General features: G+C 51.6%; 1 protein-coding gene across 1 annotated transcript in view; it reads left to right on the top strand.

Annotated features, from left to right (window-relative positions):
- Positions 1–8,325: 8,325 nt before the first annotated feature.
- The window catches only part of Fanca (FA complementation group A), a 38,421-nt gene continuing 23,969 nt past the window's right edge, over positions 8,326–22,777 (top strand). The window contains exons 1-17 of the mRNA XM_027932972.2: positions 8,326–8,409; positions 8,650–8,759; positions 8,971–9,064; positions 10,965–11,098; positions 11,218–11,313; positions 12,593–12,666; positions 13,597–13,709; positions 14,352–14,434; positions 14,910–14,943; positions 15,422–15,488; positions 17,952–18,061; positions 18,806–18,882; positions 19,194–19,335; positions 19,618–19,751; positions 20,943–21,053; positions 21,565–21,660; positions 21,745–21,804. Coding sequence (XP_027788773.2) covers positions 8,331–8,409; positions 8,650–8,759; positions 8,971–9,064; positions 10,965–11,098; positions 11,218–11,313; positions 12,593–12,666; positions 13,597–13,709; positions 14,352–14,434; positions 14,910–14,943; positions 15,422–15,488; positions 17,952–18,061; positions 18,806–18,882; positions 19,194–19,335; positions 19,618–19,751; positions 20,943–21,053; positions 21,565–21,660; positions 21,745–21,804 — 1,614 coding nt within the window. The 5' untranslated portion in view covers positions 8,326–8,330. The remainder of the gene's footprint in view (positions 8,410–8,649; positions 8,760–8,970; positions 9,065–10,964; positions 11,099–11,217; positions 11,314–12,592; positions 12,667–13,596; positions 13,710–14,351; positions 14,435–14,909; positions 14,944–15,421; positions 15,489–17,951; positions 18,062–18,805; positions 18,883–19,193; positions 19,336–19,617; positions 19,752–20,942; positions 21,054–21,564; positions 21,661–21,744; positions 21,805–22,777) is intronic.

The raw sequence follows: 22,777 nt of genomic DNA, 5'->3' as shown, positions 1-22,777 counted from the left end.
ACTAACACCCCCAGGGTCACTGCAGGGGGACTGGGCTGCATGAAATAACCAGAGACAGAGACACCTTTTTCTTTGGGTCCGGTGATGGCTCCTCTGACCTTCGTGGTCCACGGAAAGGAAGAAAGGAGCAGATGCTGAACCCTTTTTACTGGAGAGAAGCCATTCAAATGAGGCCAGGGGTCAGGTTTCAGGGGCTGAGTCTAGCTTGTGATGTCTGCTGTCAGCAGGTTGACAGACATCTAGGAAGGCCACACCCAAGGGCAGAGCAAGAGAAGGAGACACACAAAGGGAGCTTCCATGGAACATTCTATCCCAAACAGAGCCAAGGGGTGGGATTACCAAGGAAGAGGGGAGCGCAGCTCTACCCCAGGGTGTGCCTATCAGAAGACTGGCTTTGCTATCTGGGTGGGGTGGGTGGGGGACTGAGTCACAAGTCCTGGCCCTCCGTGTCAGACTACAGTGGTCTTTCAGATCCCTGTGTTGCATCAGGACTGGAAGGCGCGGTACCTCAATGGGGCTCCCCACAATTAAGCTTCTCCAGAAATCTTCGCCATAATTGATCTTCGGACTATCAGCAAAAGAACCGCTTCAAAGGAGTTCAAAGTGGTTAAGCCCCCTGTTTCCTGTTGCTCTCACTTGCTTGGTCTTAGACCTGAGAGAGATGGGCACTCCGGTGCTGAACACCCCTTTGCTAGTTTTTCATCAACATTATGGACTCTCTAGTGCAGTAACGATGTCGATGATACTTTGTAGAAGTGTGATGGCAAATGCAAAGTGTGAGAAGAAAGACGGATCCTTTCACAAGGCCTCCCCTGTGCTGAGCTCCACAGAGGAGAGGTCACCAACTGGGCTCCCTGGTAGCAGCTGGCCGGGAGGGAAGAAAGGGGAGAAGCAGCTCTCCACTTCTCAGGTGCTGTCCTTAAGGGCTAACCTGCCCAGAACAGTGAAAGGAAAAAAAAGGAAGCTGCTTTTGTGAACTTCTTCAGAGTGTGAGCTTCTGAGCCCCTCCCCTGACACGCTGGGTATCAAGTTCTGGAACTGCCAGAACCTGGGGTTCAGGGGCACTAGAAAGCTGACAGCCGCTGCTCTCCAGGGAGGGACAGCCTGGTCGGTTACCTCATGTTACTGACAATAAGTCTCTTGCGTGAGATTCGGAGTGTGGCGTGGTCTTTGGACTCTGCAAGTGTCCTTTCACCGATGCCAGTGACTCAGATTAGGCTCTCCCATTGACCTCCATCTCTTTGGGGATCTGAGCTGCTCTGGGATCCTATACTCTGTCCTAGACCATCCTCACCTTGAACTCACCTTCCATCTCACTAAGTGCCGGCTAATTCAGATAAGTTCCCCTGCCTTTGATCAACTCAAATGACCTGCCAGTTCAGGAAGTGACCGTTGAACGTCCAGCACTCCTAGGGTTCCCATTCACAGGCACCCCCAACCATTGATTGAGTCCATGGGCCCAGAAGGCCCCCCCCCCACCCCCAGCAAAAGATCTCTCTCTGGGTCTCAGTTCTGTAAAGGATGATGGAAAAGCTCCGTAAACTCAACAAGCCAAAACAACCAGTTACCTGTCCGAGATTTTATTAGCAGGACCATAGCGGTCAGTCGCAGAAGAGGAGAGACAGAGAGAGAGAGAGAGAGAGAGAGAGAGGGAGGGGGAGGAGAGGGGAGAGGGAGGAGAGGGAGGAGAGGGGAGGAGGGAGGGGAAGGGGAGGGGGAGGGGGAAGAGAGAGGAGAGGGAAGAGAGGGGGGAGGGGGGGGGAGAGAAAGAGGGGGAGAGAGGGGGGAGAGGGGAGAGTAAGAGAGAGAGGGAGAGCGTGAGAGTAAGACTGTAAGAGAGCGAACATGGACAGGGTGTTGATACTTAAGGGCTTAACGCAGGATGAGGAGGAGCAGGGCGAGTGGGCTGTTACTTCTTCATTGGCTGAGAGTTCACGCCACTTCAGGGATTGGAGGTGATGGTTCACGCGCACTGCAGTGCGTCATGGACCTGAGCTCCTGGAAGAGAGGCGCTCCGGGCGCCATCTTTACCAACAAGTTCCTCCTTTGGCTCAAAGCCCTGGTGCTGAGAACCTCCTGGGCCTTAGCCCCAGCTGCAGCCCTGAGGCCGTGAGGACTCCCAGAGTGGTCAGCTCTTCCTCACTCAGTGTGAGGAGACACAGAGGGATGCCTGTGCTGCTCACTAGCAGCTCTCTCTTGCCATGGGTGCAGCCTCCTCTGCCATCCCCTTGGACACCCCTTGGGTTGCCTTTTAGCAAATTTAGACTCACTCCTTTTTATCCCTGACTTAAAGGTGTGAAAACTAATTCACTCTGCAACCAGATTGGGCCCTCTATACCTTAGACAATGGTTCCAAATGGTCACTTAAGGGCACTCTAGATCCCAACATTTTGAGGGACCTTTTTAACTTTTGTGAGCGCTTGGGAGATGAAAAGAAATCCCCCTCTGCTCAGGTCTTCTCTTTCCTTCCATCCCTCTGCTCCTCTTGTTCTCCAGCCCAGGTTCCGCTGGCTCTGGATACCCCCCTTCTCAACCTCAGGACCCTCCCGAAACCCCAGACTTTGACCCCGCTGACGAGCCCCTCCCTACCACTCTCCACCTTCTGCTCCGACCCCTCCCGGCCTCCCTCACCTACTTTCAGTCACCCTTTACCTGCTCTGGCTCTTGCACGGACCCCTCTACCCAGCTTACCCCTCGGCTTCCCCTCTGTGAAGTAGCAGGGTCACAGGGAGTTGTTCAGGTACCCGTCCATTCTCCCTTAGTGACCTCTCCCAAATCAAAAGAAGGCTAGGGTCCTTCACCTCTCATCCTTCAGGGTACACTCAGGAATTGGAATACCTAACCCAGTCGTAGGATCTGCTTTCCCTGATGTTCATAGGGTCCCATCCGACCCCCTCCTCCCTGAGGAACTCAGGCACATTTGGGAGCAGGCCAAACCTCCCCTCTCACCCAATTGGCACTGAGGTAGTCTCTGATGGTGACTCCAACTGGGACTATAATTTGGCTGGAGGGATCACTAGTAGGAACCGATTCATTACCTGCCTCATGGCAGGACTAAGAAAATCGGCCCATAAAGCTATGAGGAACTCCAAGAGGTTATTTGGACAGAAATGAAAGCCCCTCCGTATTCTTGGTCTGCATTACAAAGGCCCTTTTACAGTTCACTTACCCAACCCTGAAACCCCAGACAGGAGACAACTACTAATGACCTATTTCTTCTCTGCTGGGTTTCTGTTCTCGCGACTAAAAGGCTCAGGGGTCACTCTAGTTAAACTGGGCTGACTGGGCTGCACGAAATAACCACACAAGAGACACAAATACCTTTTTCTTTGGGGTTGCTGTGATGGCTCCTCTGACCTTAAGGGTCCGCAGAAAGAAAAAGAGAGAGAGCACGTGCTGACCCCTTTTATTGAGGAGAAGCTATTCAAATGAGGCAAGGGGTCAGGTTCAGGGGGCTGAGTCTATCTTCATGATGTCCACTGTCAGCAGGTTGACTGACACCTGGGTAGGCCACACCCAAGGGCACAGTAAGAGGAGGGGCCACACACAAGGCACTTCCATGGAAGATTCTATCCTAAACAGGGCAAGGGGTTATATTACAAAGGAACAGGTGAGCATAGCTTCACTCATGGGGCTGTAGCAAGACACACCCATTTCTGTGACTGAGCGCCTCAGCACCCAGCTGGGGAGTGTAACTCAGTCACCAGTAAGGTTGGCCTCCCACACTTCTCCCAGAGCTTCCCCGACATTAAGGCTAAACTCAAACACCTAGAGGGGACCCCTGACTCCTCAAGCAGAGCTTCTGGAAGTGGCTTTTAAGGTCTATAATGGGAGAGATGAGAAGAAATACCAGATGCTGGCCAAGGCCTTTCAACCTGCCCCAACCACTGGCACTTTGGCATCCCCACTCCCTAAAAGGCAGCCAGGGGGACCCCCTGACCCCTCCTTCAAATGTGGTCAAATGGGTCATTGGGTCAGAGTATGTCCGGATCTCCGAAAGCCTCCTGGTGCATGTTCCAAATGCCATCAGGAAGGCCACTTGCACCAAGAGGTGCAAGGCCACCTGCTCTGATATTTCTCCAGTGGATCTTCTAGGTCTGGCCATGGATGACTGAGGAGGCCCAGGTCCCCTCACCCAACCACCACTTCTCAGGAGCCCAGCGTAACCACTGTGGGGGCAGGTAGTCCCCTCTCTTTCCTTTTGGACACTGGAGCCACATAAGTCCTAAAGGAGTTTTGGGGACCTACTTATGTGGGGAGCCACTCCAAATGCACGCCCCTTTAAGTCCTGATGCACCACGGGTATCTGAAAAAACCCTGTAGTCTGGCATGGCAGTGCCCTGACTTGTGACTCGGGCTCTTCCCTTGGTCGGATAACAAGGCGTGGCCCTAGGAGTAGGCAGCACCCAGAGGTGTGGAGCTATACTCACCTAATCCTTTGTAATCCTATCCCTTGTCTCATTTGAATGGCTTCTTCCCACTCAAAGTATTCAGCCTGTGCTCCTCCTTACTCTTTTTCCACAGACCCTAAGTTCAGAGGAACCATCACAAGACTCAAATAAAAAGATATTTCTCTGTCTCTGTGTGATTATTTCATGCCGCCCAGTTCACTTGGAGTGATCCTGAGTGTTTAGTCGTGCAGTGTGACATACTTCTCTTTCTTGTTCCTCTATTGTCGCGCTGAATGACTAGCATTTTCTTCCCGTGATTGGTAGAGGTTCTGTCGGTCACTTTTGTAGTGATCTGGTCACTTTCGTAGTGGCCCTAGATGCTGCCCCAATCCTCAAAGTAGCAGAATGTGTCTTCATGCTAGGTGTGCCTTCCTACAGCCCCATGGATAGAACTATGCTCACCTGTTCCTTTGTGATATTACCCCTTTGCCCTGTTTGGGATAGAAGGTTTCATGGAAATGCCCTTTGTGTGCTGTGTGCCCACTTCTCTTGCTCTGCCTTTGGGCGTGCCTTCCTAGATGTCAATCAACCTGCTGGCAGCAGATATTACAAGCTAGACTCAGCCCCCTGAAACCTGACCCCTTGCCTCATTTGAATGGCTTCTCCTCAATAAAAGGGTCAGCATATGCTCCTCTCTCTTTTCTGCGGACCCTTAAGGTCAGAGGAGTTGTCAAAGGACCCCCAAAGAAAAAGGCATCTCTGTCTCTTGTGTGGTTATTTCGTGCAGCCCAGTTCACCTGGAGTGACTCTGAGTGTTTTGTCATGAGGAACATGACAGAGGACCATTGACCAGCCCCTACAAAGACCTTGGCTTCTCTGCATGCTCCAGGGCATTGCCCTCTCCCACTCCTTCCTGATTCCCCGCTGCCCAGTTCCTCTTAGGCAGGGATCTCCTAGCCAAAGTTGGGGCTTCCATTACCTTCACTCCTGAGTCTCGGCTCAAGCCCAGCTTGCCTTCGGTCCCCCTCCTGCTAGTACTCCAGACAAATTCCACGGATCCCTCTTACCCCGTGTCTGCATTAGAGATTCATCCCTCTATCTGGGACTTCCAAAAGCCCTCCACAGCCATCCGCCACTCTCCCTTGATAATAATCTCAAGGACCCCACCCATTTCCCAGCATGACCCCAATACCCACTTTCTCTCCAGAGCCTCAGGGGTCTCAAACCTTTGATCCTCTCCAGAAAGGCCTCTGTGCCAAACGAACTCCCCTTTCAACACACCCAACCTAGCAGTCAGGAAACCAGACACTACAGACTCATACAGGATCTTGCTTCACAATACAGCCATAATCCCCTGTTATGCTCGAATTCGGGACTCCCAAAAGACCACCAATCAACACCAGCAAGAGGTGTTTATTGCAGGCTAGCTCAGTCCTCCACGCACATACAGCAACTGGTGATGCTGAGAGGCCCGAGCCCAGGGTTTGCAGCAGTTTTATACATTCTTTGGAGAAGGCAGGGACCCCCACATACGTCATAGCATCTCTTAGCAAGTCATCACACACCACGGGAAAATCAAATCACAACTCTAAAACATGATTAGCACATTCACTGGTGGGAACAGGTTGGGTAGGGGTGATTGGTTACTACAAAAGGGGTATTCATTTGAACTGATTGGTTTAAGCCAAGAGGGGTGTTCATGCTGAATTACAGGATTTCCCAACACCATAAACTACTGGGAGGGTCATCTGGCATGCCAGGTATTTTGCTGTCTCATGCTGATTGGTGGCTGCTAGGGGGTTGCTATGGGTCCCCACCTAGCCTGACTGAGTCAGGGACACCTGGCGCAGCAGATCTCATTTGTAGATAAACCATGGCAGGGTGGGAATGTGCCTAGGAGTGCTCTGTGGGTCTTTCCAAGGACAAAGGTCATGTCCCTTTCCTTGGACAGGCTTTGCTCTGAGGTAGGGGCTGGTTTTTCACCCCATTCACCCAGGAGTTCCCAGCCCACATCCCGCCTCTCCACCATTCCCTCACACATCACTCATTTTTCGGTTTTGGATGCCTTCTTCTCCATTCCCTTACACCCCAATTCTAGAACATTTTCCTCTTCACCTGGACAGACCCAGCCACTCACACCTCTACCCAGTTAACTTGGACTGTCCTACCCCAAGGATTTAGAGATAGTTCCCATCTATTTGGCCAAGATCTTTCTAGGGATCTGTCTTCCCTCTCACTCCCCCAATGTAAACTTATTCAATATGTAGATGACCTCCTCCTTTGCAGCCCCTCTTTACAGATCAGTCTCACTATAAGGCAACCCCCAGAGGACCTCTGACTTTGTGCATCTCCAAAACCTCAACTTTCAACCCTCCAAAGCTCCCCACTGATTCCTAAAGAAGACTCTTCTTGGAGAGAGGAGGCTACTACAAAGACTAACAGCCCCTGATGCCCAAGACGGAGACCTATGAGTCCTGGTCAACTCCTCTCTCTCCAGAGACTCTGCCCCCACCTAAAACCCTCCCTGATCCCCTTTACAGGAATGAATGTCTTCACCCCTAAGCAGCAGGAAGAAACTACAGAAGAAAGACCATCAGCCCCACCCCCGGTATCTAAAAAACAAAAAGGGAGGAATATTGGCATCATATCAATATTGGCATCAGATTCACCATTTTAGGTTGGGAGCATTTTTATCTAGAGGCTTCAAAGTTTCGATTATGAAGCAATGATGCTTAACTTCCCATAAGAACATGTGTCTGCTAAACAATCAACCCCACCCCAGCTTAAACTCCTAAGCAGCTTGTGACCAACCCTACCCTGCTTATGGCCCAACTCCTAAGCCGCTTTCCGTTTTGGACTTAAAAGATGCCAATCCCAGGACATTTTCATCTTCACCTGGACAGACCCAGACACTCACACCTCTACCCAGTTAACTTGGACTGTCCCACCCCAAGGATTTAGAGATAGTCCCCATCTATTTGGCCAACTGCTGCTCTCCTCCAAGGGACAGCCTTGTCAGTTTGCCCCAGGTTACCAACAGTAAATCTCTTGCACAAGATTCAGGTGTGTGGTGTGCTCTTTGGACTGTGTAAGACTCTGCGAGTGTCCTTTCAGATGGATTACAGCAAAAGCTTTGCCCTCTGAACCTGGCTACAGCCAAATAAATCTGTTTCCTGCTGTCTTCAGTGTCTTGTCTCATCTGTCCCCACAACACTATGGAGATAGTTGGCTAATCTTTTTCTAGCATGCAGAAAGCACAGTTAGTGTATTCTGTAATTCTCCCTTACAGAAAAAGGATGGATACGCACTTCAGGTTGCATGGGCCACCATTATAGGAAAAGACTATGATTGTTAGTTTTGGCATAAGCAATGGGGCCCTTTTTCCCTAGGTGACATTATGAGCTCTATTCTGCTCCCCTAACCTTCAAGTTAGGAGAGTCACGCCGTGGCACAAAAGCCCCTTTGGCCAGTTTTTCCAGAAATGAGAACTCAGCACAGCAACCCCTGGTCAGAGAAACGCAGAACAGGGTGTTGCAGGTGCTGGCCGGCCCGGTGAGGTTTTCAGCATCTCTCGCTCTGGGTTTGTAGCGCCCGTCCTTTCAAGATCAGCTCTGGGTCCTTTTGTCAGGAAAGACGCATTAAGGACGTCGCTGTTTCCTCGCAGGATGCCACTGTCAATCCGCACCGCCCATTCCAGCTTCAAACCCCAGGGTAACTTTTCTCTCGCTGTCGTGAGCTCTCGACGCTCCTGCCACCACCAAGATGGCCGCCAGCCCTTTTTTTTCTGACGCCACTAACAAGATGGCCGCGGCCCAAGGTTTCCGCCTTCGTGGGGTGTGGCCTAGAGACTTCAGCCAATAAACACACGAACCTGCCGCAGCCAATGAGAAGGCAGCGCGGGCTCGGCCGAGCGAGCGCCTGGACGTCCTGGCGCTCACCATGGCGGACTCGCCATCCCCGGGAGCAGCCGCTGGTTCCGATCCGCTGCGCCGCCGGAGGTCCTGGGCCGAGCTGCTGGGTAGGTGGGCGCCGCGCAGGCCGCCCCGTCCACCCGGACCTCCGCCGGCCCGCGCCCCTTCCCCGGGCGCTTCCCCAGCGCAGGACTCCGTGCCCCCCCAGCCCTGCCCGCGGCGGGGCGGCTCCGGCCTGAAGGGTCCCGTGGCCCGGCCCTCCGCCCGCCGGGCCCTGGCCACCCCTCGGCCCGGGGCAGGAGCTCGCCGGGTCGACGTCTTGAAACCGATTTTCTCCTTTTCCTTAGCGGGAAGAGTCAAGAGGCAAAAATATCATCCGGAAAGGGGACAGAAACTGAAGAACTCGGCGGTACAACTGCTGAGACGCCACCAGAGCCTGAGTGCCCTTCTGCTTGAGGTGAGAGGAAGTCGGTTTGCCCTTAAGACCCAGCCGAGGCGCAGGCCCGGGGAGAGGCTCGGGAGCCCGCTGCCCCGGGAGAAGAGAGAGCGGTGCAGTAGTGGGTTAGTGACTCTCCAAAGGCTGCAGTCGGTCACACTTTAAAATATGCGGCATGCCCGGTGGGAGCCTCGTGATTTTGAAAGTGGTGCACGCCCTGCTTTGATTCTAGGTAGAAGATCCACCCTGTGAAAAATTGTGCCTCAACAGATTGATTGATTGTGACAGTGACAAGGCCTACACTGATGGTTCTTGTTCCTTCATTGGTGAGTTACACTTGGATTCTTAACTCATGGAGTTAGAGGCTTTGTTATAAAGTGACCCAGTTACACGTATTTTATGATTTGGTGTGGGCTTGTTTTGCTGCTGTGTTTAGAAACTGACTAACTTGGGCAGGAACCAAGCTGACTTATGAAAGACCGCAGTGTGTGCTGCTCATCCTCAGAGCTGCACAAGCAGAGGTTGCTGTGCAGGGAGCAGGCAGGAAGGCAGTGTGTTTCTAGGTGTGTGTCAGGGAGGAAGGAGGAGGGTAAGTGTGTTTCTAGGTTGCCACTTTCCTCCCAATTTGGGATAGTGAGATAGGGAAGGCTCTGGAGGAGATAACAAAAAATGTGTTAGATTTCTTCTTGTCCTTCATAGTTTTTTACGTGACAGCTATTTTTGCAAATAGTGGAATTAACTGAATCACTAATTTGTTCTTAAGAAGTATAAAGGTAACCTTAGATAATAGGTCTGGCAGAATTTCTGATGCTGTGTGCCATTGGGAAATGATCCTGATTTTCACTGCCATAACTGGTTTTGAATCTCACAGATGATGGGTCACCAGTCCAGGGGCCAGGCATGGTTGTACATTCTTGTAAGGACTTTGGATGAGGCATAAGATCTTGTGCTGTTTATCCTTAATCACAGAAGTATGGACCCTCCACCCATTAGTAGTAGTAGTTGTTGTTTTTTATAACTTTCTTTCTTTCTTTATTTATTTTATCTGGTGCTCAGGATCAAATCCAGGGCCTTGCATGTGCGAAGCGAGCACTCTACCATTGAGCCATAACCCCAGCTCCCATCCATTAGTTTTTAAATTTGTTTTCTTTTTTTTATATTTTTTTTTAGTGTACACAGTACCTTTATTTTATTTATTTATTTTTATGTGCTGCTGAGGATCGAACCCAGGGCCTCGCACATGCAAGGCAAGTGCTCTACCGCTGAGCCACAACCCCAGCCCCTAAATTTGTTTTTTTGCTAAAGAGATGGCTACCATGCTTTAAAAATTAAATAAGTAAATAAGATAAATGCATTTTAAATGAAAATAAATTTTCCCCTGGCAACAAATAGTTGATTTCTAATACTATACTGAAGCCTCTAAAACCATCGCATTTGTTCACTTCATATATATGTATTTTCAGAATCTTGAAGATAATGATCATGTACCAGAACTTTATTTTTTCTCATAAATTAGTTTTTGAAGCTAAGGAAGTGACTTGCTTGTAGGTGTTACCTATTTCCAGGGTGCACAGCGTTTCTCACTTCAAGGAAGGTAGACTAGAGACTGGTTGCTCAGGAGTAGCCTGGTGGCTGACTGAGAGTCAGCATTGGGGTTCCTTCTGTTAGCCCTGCAGACTGACTCCATCTGTGGCCCTTGCTCCCACCAGGTGTGTGTGGCAGAGCATTGGGAAGCCCCTACCTATAAAGGCGGTGGGATGCTTCCATCCTATAGGCCATCTGGATGCTGAAGTAATCAGGAAGACAAACTGCCGCGCCCATGAACGCTTAGTGGCTGGGCACTTACTTAGCATGGGCGGCCTTGGGTTCCATCCCCAGCATGGGGAATAAAAGAAGAGAAAGGAGAAGAGTAGTTGAAAGAGCCTGCTGGGGTTCTCATTCGGTGGTGCTGGCTGAACAGTGGAGATCGAGCTCTTTGTGTAGCCGTCAGCATATCTGCTCATCCTGCTTGCCTGTGAGTGTGCACAGCTCTGGGTGCAGAAATTCCTCTCATTGTAGTAGAGCTGCTTGGTCCATGAAAGTGTCTTATTTTGTGTATCATGTTTTTCCCTTTACATTTTTCCCCCTTTTGAAGACAGTTTTCTGTGTGCTGTGCCTTAAAAAGACATTTTAACTCAAATTGCTGATGTTTTCAGGGAAAGTTTTGTTTTTTGTTTTGTCTTTAAGGCTCTGCTTTTCAGGATCAGGCCTTGAAGCTGGGGGTTCCTGTGGGGATCCTGTCAGCAAGGACCGTTGCCTGCACTATGAAGATGGTCTGTGAGGAGCCTAGCCATCCCGTGCTGCTCAGCACCGAGCAAAGAGTGAGATGCCAGTTCCCCTAAATGTCACATGTTGTTGCTCACGAGTTTGTGTGGAAATAGCACACTGCTATAGTTTAGGTAGTCTGTCTGTCTTCAAAAAAGATCTATTGTGCTTTCAGAAGAAACTGTCTTCCTTGCTTGAGATTGCTCAGTATCTTCTGGCACACAGCATGTTCTCCCGCCTCTCCTTCTGCCAAGAAGTATGGAAAGCACAGGTAACAACCCCAACTCTGGTCTTGTCCAGCAGTGCTCTGTTGATTTGGTTGGAGCCAGAACCCTGGGTTTTCTTGGGGATTCAGTTGAACATGTTGTTTAATGATAATGAAATAAAAGTTCATCAGATGCTCCTGTGCTGGGAAGGAAGAGCCTCAGTCCTTTTGCCAGTGTCTGCCCATTGTTGGCAATCTTTATTAGAATACAGTGCATCCCAGAAACAGGGTGGTCTGCCTTCTTGGGTATATTATCATGAAGTCTTTTTCAGTGTAGTAGAGTATTTAAATATACTAAAAGTATTTTTTTTTTTTTTGAATAATTCAAACTCTGTAGGTTTACAGATATTTTTTGTTTTGGTTTTTGGTACCAGGGATTAGAACCTAGGAGCATTTAACTACTGAGTCACATCCCTGGTCCTTTTTATTTTTTATCTTGAGACAGGGTCTTACTAAGTTGCTGAGGGCCTTGCTAAGTTGCTGAGCCTGGCCTCAAGCTTCAGACCCTGCTGCCTCAGCCTCCCTAACCGCCAGGATTACAGGTGTGTACCACAGCACCTGGCAGTTTACAGATTTTTTTTTGAAGATTTGAAAGTGCTCAGTTACCATTTTGTGCTAACTGCCTGAGCAAGTGTATAAAAGGGAATAAACGGCCAAAGTGGTAACTTCCATCCTTTTATCCTGCTTATGATCCCTGTGCTCATTGCATCTAATTTAGGACAAGACAATGACATGCACATGAATTGCATTGTGTCATCTTCACAATTGTGCAGAGAAGGTGTGAGGAAAGGCTTCTTGGCAGCTGAAAGTTGCCTGGAGGTTGGGAGAGGGGAGGGGATAGCAGGTGGTGGGGGACAAGATCAGTGTGGTCTGAGCAGGGTCCAGGGGGATGGTGTGAATGCCAAGCCAGTCCAGGGGGGCTTCCCTGGGGGAGGCTCATGAGGAAAGGCCTGTGCCACGCATAAGAGTTTGACTTTGTCCCCAAAGCGATGAGAGCCAGTAAAGGCATCTGCAGAAGAGTTGGAGTACCAGGGATTAGAACCCAGGGGCATTTAACCACTGGGTTGCTGTGTTGGCTGCATGGAGCCAGGTTGGGGTGGCTTGCGAGAGGCTGACAGGCAGCAGGTTAGGCTGTGGGAACAGAGAGAAGCCCCAGGACAGCAGAAGAGCCTGAAGGGGGGTAGGAACGTGAGCCCAGAGTGTGGCCCCGGGCCATGTTTGAGTGGGCATGAAGTCGGCCTAGGCTGGGACACATGCACAGACTCATAGCACTCATTTTCCTCAGAACTCTCTCTTGCTTGAAGCTGTATGGCGTCTTCATGTGCAAAGTGTCGTGAGCCTACAAGAGCTGCTGGAAAGGTAGTGCACTAGTGAATGCGTGTTGCTTTGACATTGCTGTTTAGTATGAATTATTTACTTCCAAAAGCACCTGGAGAAGCAATTGCCTCATTGTTTAATGAGAACATTAGTTGTTATTGAAATCATGTGTGATTTTTTTTTTCCACACCACATGAAACCAAATGGTGGTGTGACAGTGGCTCACACTGATTAAAAAAGATCATATCTTTTTCTTATTTCAAAAAAAGCCGGGGCTATGGGGTGGCTCAGTGTTCTCGAGCTGCCTGGAACCTGTGAGTTCCTGAGTTCTGTATGCAAAACTAAACAAAACCTCTAGATGAATTAAAGAGGAAAATGTCAATACATAAAAGCCAGCCCTGGGAGGACTTTCGTGATCTTGAAGTGGGAAGCCTAAACGTGACAGAGCCAGAAGCTATACAAGGGTAGTAAACTTCACTACATGAAGTTTAGTGTGCACCTAATATACCTTGAGATGAGTGGAAATGAAAATAGTCTTCCAGAATCCATATTTGTAAAAGCCTATATTTATATATTTAAAAAAAGAATGTTATCAACCTAGGCTTAACCTCAGAGACTAGAAGGAGAAGAGCAAGTTAAGCCAGATGGAGGGAGAAAGTAATAAGGGTTATAGCAGAAACCAGTGAAGTAGGAAACAAAGACACTCAGAGAGTATGTGCAAAGGAGCTGCACATGTCCCGTATGGGTCCCATCCCTGATCCCCACAGTGTTAAGTGCAGATAAGTGAACCATTTGAAATTGATTGTTTCTGGGTCGTTTGCAGCCAGGCAGAAGCCCTGCAGCTGGTCCCTGGACTTTTGGGGCAGAAAGACTAGGCTTCACAGTGGAGTGAGGGTTGCAGAAAATTGCCAAGTAAGGGGAGGCAGCCATGGGGTCAGGCAGACCCAGATCCACTGTGTGCTGTATCCCCAGCCATCCTGACAAGCGGACCGTGGTGGCGTGGCTCTTCAGGAACCTGCGCCTCCTGTGCCAGCAGATAGATACCTCCTGCCCATACCTGGACATCGCTAGGGCTGTGCTCTCTGGTATGTTCATAGTACCTGAGAAAAGTACCTTGGGGGCGCTGGGGTTGTGGCTCAGTGGTAGAGTGACTGACATGCATGAGGCCGTGGGTTTGATCCTCAGCACCACATAAAAATAAAATAAAGATATAATGTCCACCTGAAAGTAAAAAGTAAATATTAAAAAAAAGTTCCCTAGGCCAGTGGGAAGCCGAGCATTTGCCATGCCTGTGAGCGTGGGGCCCAGCAAGTTCGTGGTGTCCTGAACTTGCTTTTAGCCTCAGCAGTTGGAGGGGGTTGGCAGAGGCTGCATTTTCCATTAGTGGCCAATTCTGTCTGCTCTGTGAGCCTTGGTTGCCTGCATTGCCTGGGATCCTTCCTTGCAAAAAGCTCCTTCCTGGTGGGATGAGCTGCATGTCCTGTATTTGCTGTGGGGGGACTATCCATGAGCCATCTCCTGAGATTTACTTCTTTGCATTAAGAGAAAAAGCCCTTAATATAAATTTGATGTATGCTAAGTACTTCCAAAATAGAGTGAGGGTAAGTCTGGCTTGGTGAGTGCTCGTATGTTGATAGGAATGGGGCTGGGTGGCCCTAGGGATCCGTGTGAGTCACAGCTGCTTGGAGACAGTATGTGTGTAAATACTTTGGTTTGTGGTTTTTCAGATTTTGTGGAGCTGTTGGTTTCACAGGGATTTCAGGAAAACTCGGATCTGAGAAGAGTGGAGGAGACTGGAACAATGTCCCAGGTAGGAGGCACAGCAGAGCAGGGAGCTGCCCGACTCAGCCTCCCAGCAGCAGTGGGCTGGGGCCTGGGGAGCAGGCCTCACCAGGTCTTGGCTCCTTTTGGAACTCCTGGGCTAGTGGCTGCCATTTGTTCTGTGTCCACACTTGTAAGTTTTGTGTAAGGAAATCATTTTCTGCAAAGTGACCACTGAGGGTGTCCTGAGTTTCCAGAGGTCTCCAGGGCAGGGGTCTTCACAGCAGCACAGGTCGATCCTGGCAGGGCAGGAGGGGAAGGGGTGCAGCCAGAGTTGGGGCTGTGGGTCCCGGCCTGGACCTCGCGGGGGCATGCCTGGGTGTCATGGTGGGCAGCGTTGGGGGATTTCTAGGTTTGTGAAGGAATTTTGGAGGTGCTCTTTATAGAGGTGACAGGTGTGTCTAGTGCAAGTGCATGACTGCCCAGAGACTGCCGAATGACAGCCCCGTGCTCTGTTCTGACAGGTGGCTGCTGAGGTGCTGCAGAGCATGCTCTCATGTAAGTCGATGGCCCCTCCAGCTGGGAACGCGTGGTCTGCTCAGGAGCAGTCCCAGCTTTTCGGCCTTTCCCTGGCAGTAGCTGGCCGGCATGGTGCTGCAGAGCCCCGTTCAGTGCGGCTGCAGTCAGCTCCAGGGCTGCACGGTGGTGCAGCTTACTGCAGCATCAGCAGCCTGCTGGCTGTGAGGAGCTTTCAAGCTGGCAGACCCAGCTGGGGACCCAGTTCAGTGGCAGAGCACTTCCTAGCTTGTGCCAAGCCCTGGATTCCATCCCCAGAACCACAAAAGAAAACAAAAAGCTGGCAGGCCTTGGTGTCCTGAGGGTAGGCAACTGTCTGGCTGGACCTAGTGCCATCGGGATTTAAGGGCCTGCAGAGGCCTGAGACTCAGAAATTGACCCCTTGTCCCAGAGCACTTTAGGGTGGGTACTGACAGACTGTTAGCGCCTGCTGAGTGCTGCTTCTGTCCTGTGTTGTCAGTGGCACTTGACGCTTTGACTGCCGGCCTTCAGGAGGAGTCCTCCGATCACAGGGTGGTGAGCTGCTGGTATGTGGGCAATTTGGGGAAGGGTCCATGCTCATAGGGAGGCCAGGGGCAGAAGCCTTTGAGTGGAGGCCTTCCCATGGTATTTAAACACTTCTCGGGTAGCAACCCCTGGCCCAGGGCACCACTCTCTCCTTCATCTTCTGAGAGCCAGTAGGAGACCCACCCCCGTACTCCTGCTTCTGGAATCCCTCAGGAAATGGGGCCTGGTAGTTGCTCTTCTCCCTCCTGAAGTGAGCTGAGCCCCATGGCTTCCTCCTCTCTTTGCCCTCAGGCCCTACCACAGAGCTTCCCAGAACATGCTGCTGCTGTTGGTCCTCCCGCGTGGCCAGCCAGCGTTGCTCTCTGGGTCCTGCTCAGATCTGCCGTCATCAGGCTTGGTCAGGGTGGCCTTCTCTTTCCAGGGCTCCGTAGACTCACAGAGTTGAGCATGGGAGGTGGGGGTCAGGATGTGCTTCAGTGCACAGTGGGTCAGGGCCTTGAGGGTGGAATCCCAAGAGGCCAGGTAGAGGCCCCCATATTTCCAGGTCTTCTCAGTCTTTTTTTAGAGAGAGAGAGAATTTTTTTTTTTTTTTTTATTGTTTAGTTTTTGGCGGATACAACATCTTTGTTTGTATGTGGTGCTGAGGATCGAACCCGGGCTGCACACATGCCAGGCGAGCACGCTACCGCTTGAGCCACATCCCCAGCCCTCTTCTCAGTCTTTTAAATTGTTTTGCTCTTGATTTTTATCTCTTACAAGGGGCTTGATGTGCTGAATGACTCAGTGTTTCTGTTGCAGTGGTTAAAACACCATTTTGTTATTGAGTTACGTGTGATGGTAGAGTGTATTTTGACATACTATGTGTACTCACATAAGAACCCTGGGAGGTTATGTTCAATTCATCCTACTGTCTTTCCCATCCCCTTCCCTTCCCCTCACTTTCCTGTCCAATCCGGTGAACCTCCACCACCCCCCACCACCCCCATTGTGAGTCAGCATCTGCATATCAGAGAGAATATTCTGCCTTTAATTTTTGGGTTTGGCTTATTTCACTTAGCATGATACATTCCATCCATTTCCTGGCAAATGCCATAATCTCATTCTTTATGGCTGAGTCATATTCTATTGTGTATATGTACCACATTTTCTTTATGCATTCATAAAGGGCACCTAGGTTGGTTGCATAGCTTAGCCATTGTGAATTGAGTTGTATGAACATTGATGAGGCCATGTTGCTATAGTATGCTGATGTTAAGTCCTTTGGGTACAAAATTAGGAGTGTACCGCGTTATTTGTATGTGTGTATATGTGTGTGCATATGTGTGTGTGTGTTATTCTGCCCAAGCTACCAGAGCAAAATATAGTGGACTGTGTGGCTTAGCAGACATTTTCTCACAGTTCTGGGTCTAAGCTGGAGTTTGAGGGCCAGCAGGTCTGGCTGCTTGAGAGGACACTCTCTGGTGACCCTGTAATGAGGCCCTGTCTGTGCACCCTCAGGCAGGCTCCCCACTGAGCTAGGCTGGCAGGTCCGGCCCAGACGGCCTGTGGCCACATCTCTGAGACAAGCTTCCTGAGTCAGGTGGCTTGCTGTGCTGCTTCTCCTCATGTCTGTGTTTAGCTGTGGTACTTTAAGTTCAGACATTCTCTCATGGGAATGGCCAGGCTCCCGCTGGCCCGGCTGCAGCGTGCTCTGTGGAGAAGGCTGGCAGGGCTGAGCTTGTCCCCAACCGTGGGGAGCATGGGCCTCTTGTCTGCACCCTGCTGGCAGGGGTAGGACTTAACTGCTGGTCCCTTGGTTCTTGCCCCCTCGCTGCCATGGCTGTGGGTGCATTACCCGTGTTGGGGAGTCTTGCACAGTGGCAGGCGGACCCCAGCCTAGGAACATCTGCCCCATGCTCCTTCCCTGCTCTCTCGGAGTCGTTGGCTTTAACAACAGCACAGCTGCCATAGCCACCGCACATGCCAGGTGCTATGCCCTGGTCTGCTCCTGGTGCCTGAGGCTTCCTGGCTGCCCATGGCTGCTCAGTTATGGCCCATCCTCCTTATCTGCTTCTCGCCTCCAGCCTGCCTCTGCACTCTCAGCTCCTCACTGCTTCATTTCTGTCTTGATAAGACCATTTTCCTTGGATTCCACTCAAAGCCTATAGCTGGCCAGGTGCAGTGGCCACACCTGTGATTGTAGGGACTCGGGAGGTTGAGGCAGGAGGATGCGAGTTCAAGACCAACCTGAGCAACTTAGATCCTCTCATAAAATAAAAAATAAAAAGGACTGGGGGGGGGGTGTAGTCAGTGGTAGAGCACCCCTGGTTTCTATTCCTTGTATCAAAAGAAGAAAGAAAAAACAAAAACCCCTGCAGCTTCATGGCCTGACCAAGAAAGCGCTTTTAAGGATAAAGAAAGGAATGCCTGCGAGACCCACAGTGCGAGGACTGGTCCTGAAGGGGCGGCCTTCCCTCCTGAGAGTCTCCCTCTGCTGTGCTCAGGCTTGGCGTGTTCCAGGCTCTCCCGTGTGGTGGGGTTTCTGCGGATGTGCTGAAGAGGTTCCTCAGCCACACCCTGACCCAGGTTCTCACTCACCGCCCTGTACTGAAAGGTAGGCCCGGCACCTTGGCCCCTGTGCACTCTGGGGCAGCTCCCTGGGCCCTTGTGGATTCATGGCTCTGTCCTCTACAGGAACTTGGGCTCTGAGACCTGAGGGTGCAGCTTAATGCTCTGAGTAGCCCCAGGTTTTCACAGCTCTCTGTTACCAAATGTCCTTTCATTTCAAAGTGATCTCCTGGGCTAGAGGTATGCCCTTAGGGTAGAGCACTTGCCTGGAATGTATGAGACTATGGGTTTCATCTCCAGCATTACCAAAAAATAAGATAATTCTGAGTTTTCTTATGAGAAATTAAGAGAAAACAGAAGAATTATCACTTGTCTTGCTACCAAAATAGAAATATCTGCAATGCTGTCTGGAGAGGTGAAGGACCTGGAGAGAGGGTGGGCTCTGAGCAGACTTGCCATTGTATGTAAGGACTTGTGCAGAGCCTGAGTCCTGGAGCCAGCACCCCCAGGTCCCAAGGGAGATGGGCACTTCGCTGGAGTTAAATACACAAACTGAAATCCAACTCTCTTTCCATGTGGAAACTTTAAAAAATTTTTTTGGTTGTAGTTGGACACAGTACCTTTGTTTTGTTTATTTATTTTTATGTGGTGCTGAGGATCGAAGCCAGGGCCTCGCACATTCGAGGCAAACGCTCTATTACTGAGCCACAACCCCAGCCCCTCCAGGTGGAAGCTTTAAAACTGTGTGATAAATGCCAACCTGAAGCTCATGTCTGCTTCCCTCCTGGAGCCTCTGATGCCATTCAGAGGCAGCGAGAGTGGAGCTTCGTCAGGACCCACCCTCTGCTCACCACGCTGTACCGCAGGGTGAGTGTCTGCTGGCTGTCCTGTGCCTGCACTGCACCGGGGGTGGGGCGGGCGTCCGATCTGAGGCTGGCTCTGGCTTCGGCTCTGTATCCTGGTCACTCCCTCATGGACACCGACCACCCCTTCTGAGACCAGTGTTTCTCCAGCCAGCGCTGGCCACTGTGAGAGGTGATGCCACTTGTTCCCTCGAGCACTCCTGGATCCTTGCTGGATCCGCCCTTCTGGTGCACGCCCCCCTCTGCAGGGAGAAGGACCAGTGCTGGTGCGATGGGTTTGCTGTGGTCTGGAGGGAGCTGGGACTTTGATTTCAGCTCCTGGTGATGCTGAGTCCAGAGGAGTCGGTCGGCCATTTGCAGGAGGTTCTGGAGACGCGTGAGGTCAACTGGCAGCGCGTGCTGTCCTGTGTGTCCACGCTGGTCGTCTGCTGCCCAGAGGCACTGCAGCTGTTGCAAGGTGTGCACTCGGCTGCAGGGTGTGAGTGAGTGGGTGCACAGCGGTGGCAGCACGACCTGCTGGGGGTCGAACCCACCCGAAGCCCTTCCTGCTGCCAACTGTGAGCCCTGTTGCTGGGAAGGTCCAATTGCCTGTGGCCGAGGAGTGAAGAATGGTGCTGCTTCCTCTGTCCAGCGGTCTGTGCTGCGATTGTGGCTCAGTCCTTGGGAAGCTGGTGTTTGGGAGGGCACATCCCAGCCAGGATGGCCTAATCTGCCTGCTGACAGTGTCACTGTCTGACAGATTGGGTGGCCCGTTTGATGGCCCATGCCTTCGAGAGCTACCATCTGGACAGCATGGTCACTGCCTTCCTGATTGTGCGCCAGGCTGCCCAGGAGGGCCCCTCTGTATTCCCATCCTACGCAGACTGGTTCAAGGTGAGTTTCCTGGGAAGCTGAGTGCCGTCCTCCTGGCTGGCTAGTGGAGGTACCATTGGGCTCCCAAGTGCTGCTATCTCATGAGAAAAGAGCTTCAGGATGGCTTTGTGGCAGCGATGTCCCTGACAGGCTTCCTCGTGTGTCTCCAAGTTTTGTTCTGTGTTCTCCTTCAACTGCTGGACAAAGGCTTTTTCCCTTTTTTTTTTTGGTGGGGGGAGGATACCAGGGATTGAACTCAGGGCCACTCGACCACTGAGCCACATCCCCAGCCCTATTTTGAATTTTATTTAGAGGTAAGGTCTCACTGAGCTGCTTAGTGCCTCGCTATTGCTGAGGCTGGCTTTGAACTCGAGGTCCTCCTGCCTCCGCCTCCGAGCCACTGGGATTACAGGGGTGCGCCACTGTGCCCAGTGCTCCTTCTCTCTTGTGGAGAGTCAGTAAACCCAGTAGGTGGGAGTGAAAGCAAGTGCTGGGCAACCTCAGCAGGACACCTGTGCCTGTGGTTTCCCTGGAGGTCTGAGGTACAGGCTTTGTCCTCGGAGGCCTGTGTCCTTGCTCTGTGTCCCTCCGTTAGTCCACCTGCTCTGTGATTTGTCCTGCAGTTCCCACACCTGCTGCTGTCAGACATGCCAGTGGAGGGCTTTGGAAGTGCTGGTCGAGAGCACACCAAGCTCTTCTGTGCAGGGCAGTGGGGAGGGTACACAGGAGGCTGCTCTTGACCCAGTGTTGCCCCTGTTCTCGCTGCAGCTGGGTCCTCATGATGCCTGGAGCAGTAGCTCTGGGGTTGGCAGGAGCTGGTGCTCTGTGCCCCAGAGTCAGCACAGGGCAGGTTCTGGTCTGTGGGAGCACTGCCCAGTCCTCTCCTAGGCTTGCTCTTTGCAGGTACACACTGTGTGCTCAGAGCCACTGCTGACCCAAAGCCTCCTTCCCCCAACCCCTCCCGCTTTGGTCCCTGATCCTGTTGTGGTGTCCTGCGGTAGATACCTGCTGCTCAGAATGGTTTTTGACTTTTCTTTGAGTAATCGTCCAGCCTCTTTCTCAGCCAGGGCACGGCTGTGACCTGTGGACCTGAATTGCTTCTCGTGTCTCTCTTTCAGCAGCAGCTTCTGCTTGTGGGCCAGACCGAGGCAGGGCACGCACAGCCTGTGGGCAGGTACCTCACTGAGCAGCACTTCTGCCTTCTCTCTCCAGGCCTCGTTTGGGAGTGCACGGGGCTACCACAGCTGCAGCAAGAAGGCTTTGGTCTTCCTTTTCAAGTTCCTGTCCAGCCTCGTGCCCTGGGAAGCCCCCCGGTACATGCAGGTGAGGAGCCGCCTGCAGCTGTGGTCCCTGGAGCTCTCTGCCCTCACTTGTCCCAGACCAACCTCTTCCTGTGGGCTGTCCTGCAGGTGCGGGGCCTGGGAAGATGTGGGCAAGACGAGAGGTGGTGCAGCCAGTAGAGACAGAGCTCATTATCTTTTAAAAATGGTATATTTTTTATGCGTTTAAGGAGAAGAATCTGGAAGGATATAGCCTGAACTGCCTGGGGTCATCACCCCTAGGAGTAGAGAGCAGGCAACAGACCTCTCGCTAGTTTACTGTAGTTTGAGTTTTTGTAACAAGTCCATTTTAGTTTCATGACAAGCCCCAGCCTGGGTGTGGGCGTCCACCTGGCCCTGGTGTCCCTTCCACGCCTGGCCTGGCGTCAGAGTTTCTTCTCTGCATTCTGCCTGGGGGTGGCCCTCTACTGCCCAGCATGTGTCCGGCTGCCGTGGCCGTCTTGGTGTGGCAGTGCCTGGTGCCCTGGGGCTGATGTTGCCGTGTGCCCTCGCAGGTGCATGTTCTCTACCCGCCCTTGGTGCCCGGGAAGTACCGCAGCCTCCTCGCTGACTACGTTGCCCTGGCCAGGACCCGGCTGGCGGACCTCAAGGCAAGTCTGCGCTGCGCTGGCCTGCCCTGCCGGCACCCACTGAAGCCATCTTTGTTTTCATGCTCTTGTTTTTCTTTTCTGAAGGTTTCTCTGGAGAATATGGGGCTCTACGAGCATTTGTCCTCAAGTGAGGATGTCACCCAGGTGGGTCGCCTTGGGCTGCTCTGTGGGTCTGGGGTCCGGCCCTCATTCCTGGGCTTCAAGCTCCAGCTCCTGGGCTCTCTGTCCTGCGCCTGGCTCGCGGCACTTCCCTGAGGGCGTCTGGTCAGTAGTGGCCACAGTTGCCTCATTTGGGGTGGCTTGCTGCCAGGGTCTCGCCTACACCCCGAGTAGGCAATGGAAATGAGTCGCTCTTGGTGGAATGGGCTGGCTGCAGAATAAAAAAGCCAAGAAAGAGGAAATGATGGAACACCACGGGCACAGGAAGTGATTTTTAAAAGCAGGGGCGGGAGGGTAGCCATCCTGGGGACTGAGCTCTCACACTGAAAAGAGACCAAGGGCAAGCTGGAGCCCACGCTGGCTTTACTTATTATCAGGGAACATCAGAGGTTTTCCAGGGAATCTTCTTTTCCAAATACGGTGGGAGGTGGGCTGTCCAGTTCCCAACGAGTTACGCCCGACTCTGGAGGCCATGAGAGGGGTCTAGTAGAGCAGAGATAGAGGTCACGTGCATTGGGCACTCCATGGAATGGGAAGAGCCATAGAATAGCTTGCAATGCCAAACCTAGGTCTCCCTGGCTTCCATACAAAGAGAAGACCATCAAGTGATTCACGGTGGCTCTCCGTACCAGGGCTTCTTGGCATTTGTGGGCTGGAGTGGAGAGGTGAGAGGTGGTTGGCAGCATTTGTCTAGGAATCATAGAGAAGTGCCAGTGGTTGTTATGGACCAGATGTCAGCTGGCCACGTGACACATGTGTTGCTGTAGAAACAGCTTCTCCGTCTTTTAAGACTCTGTGCTGCTGTGAGTTGCTGAAGAATAGGTAGAGAGGCCACTGAAGTGCTCGGTGAACCACTGCCGGTGTCCTTGGAGATTTGGTGCTATTCATAAGTTACTCATGACTTTGACTTTTCATAATTTTAAATTTCAAAAGTTAAGTCTCCACTTGTTCCCACCTA

The sequence above is a fragment of the Marmota flaviventris genome, chromosome 18 (genome assembly GCF_047511675.1).
Source record: "Marmota flaviventris isolate mMarFla1 chromosome 18, mMarFla1.hap1, whole genome shotgun sequence".
In the NCBI taxonomy this organism is placed as follows: Eukaryota; Metazoa; Chordata; class Mammalia; order Rodentia; family Sciuridae; genus Marmota; species Marmota flaviventris.
This window is presented reverse-complemented; position numbering and strand designations above follow the sequence as displayed.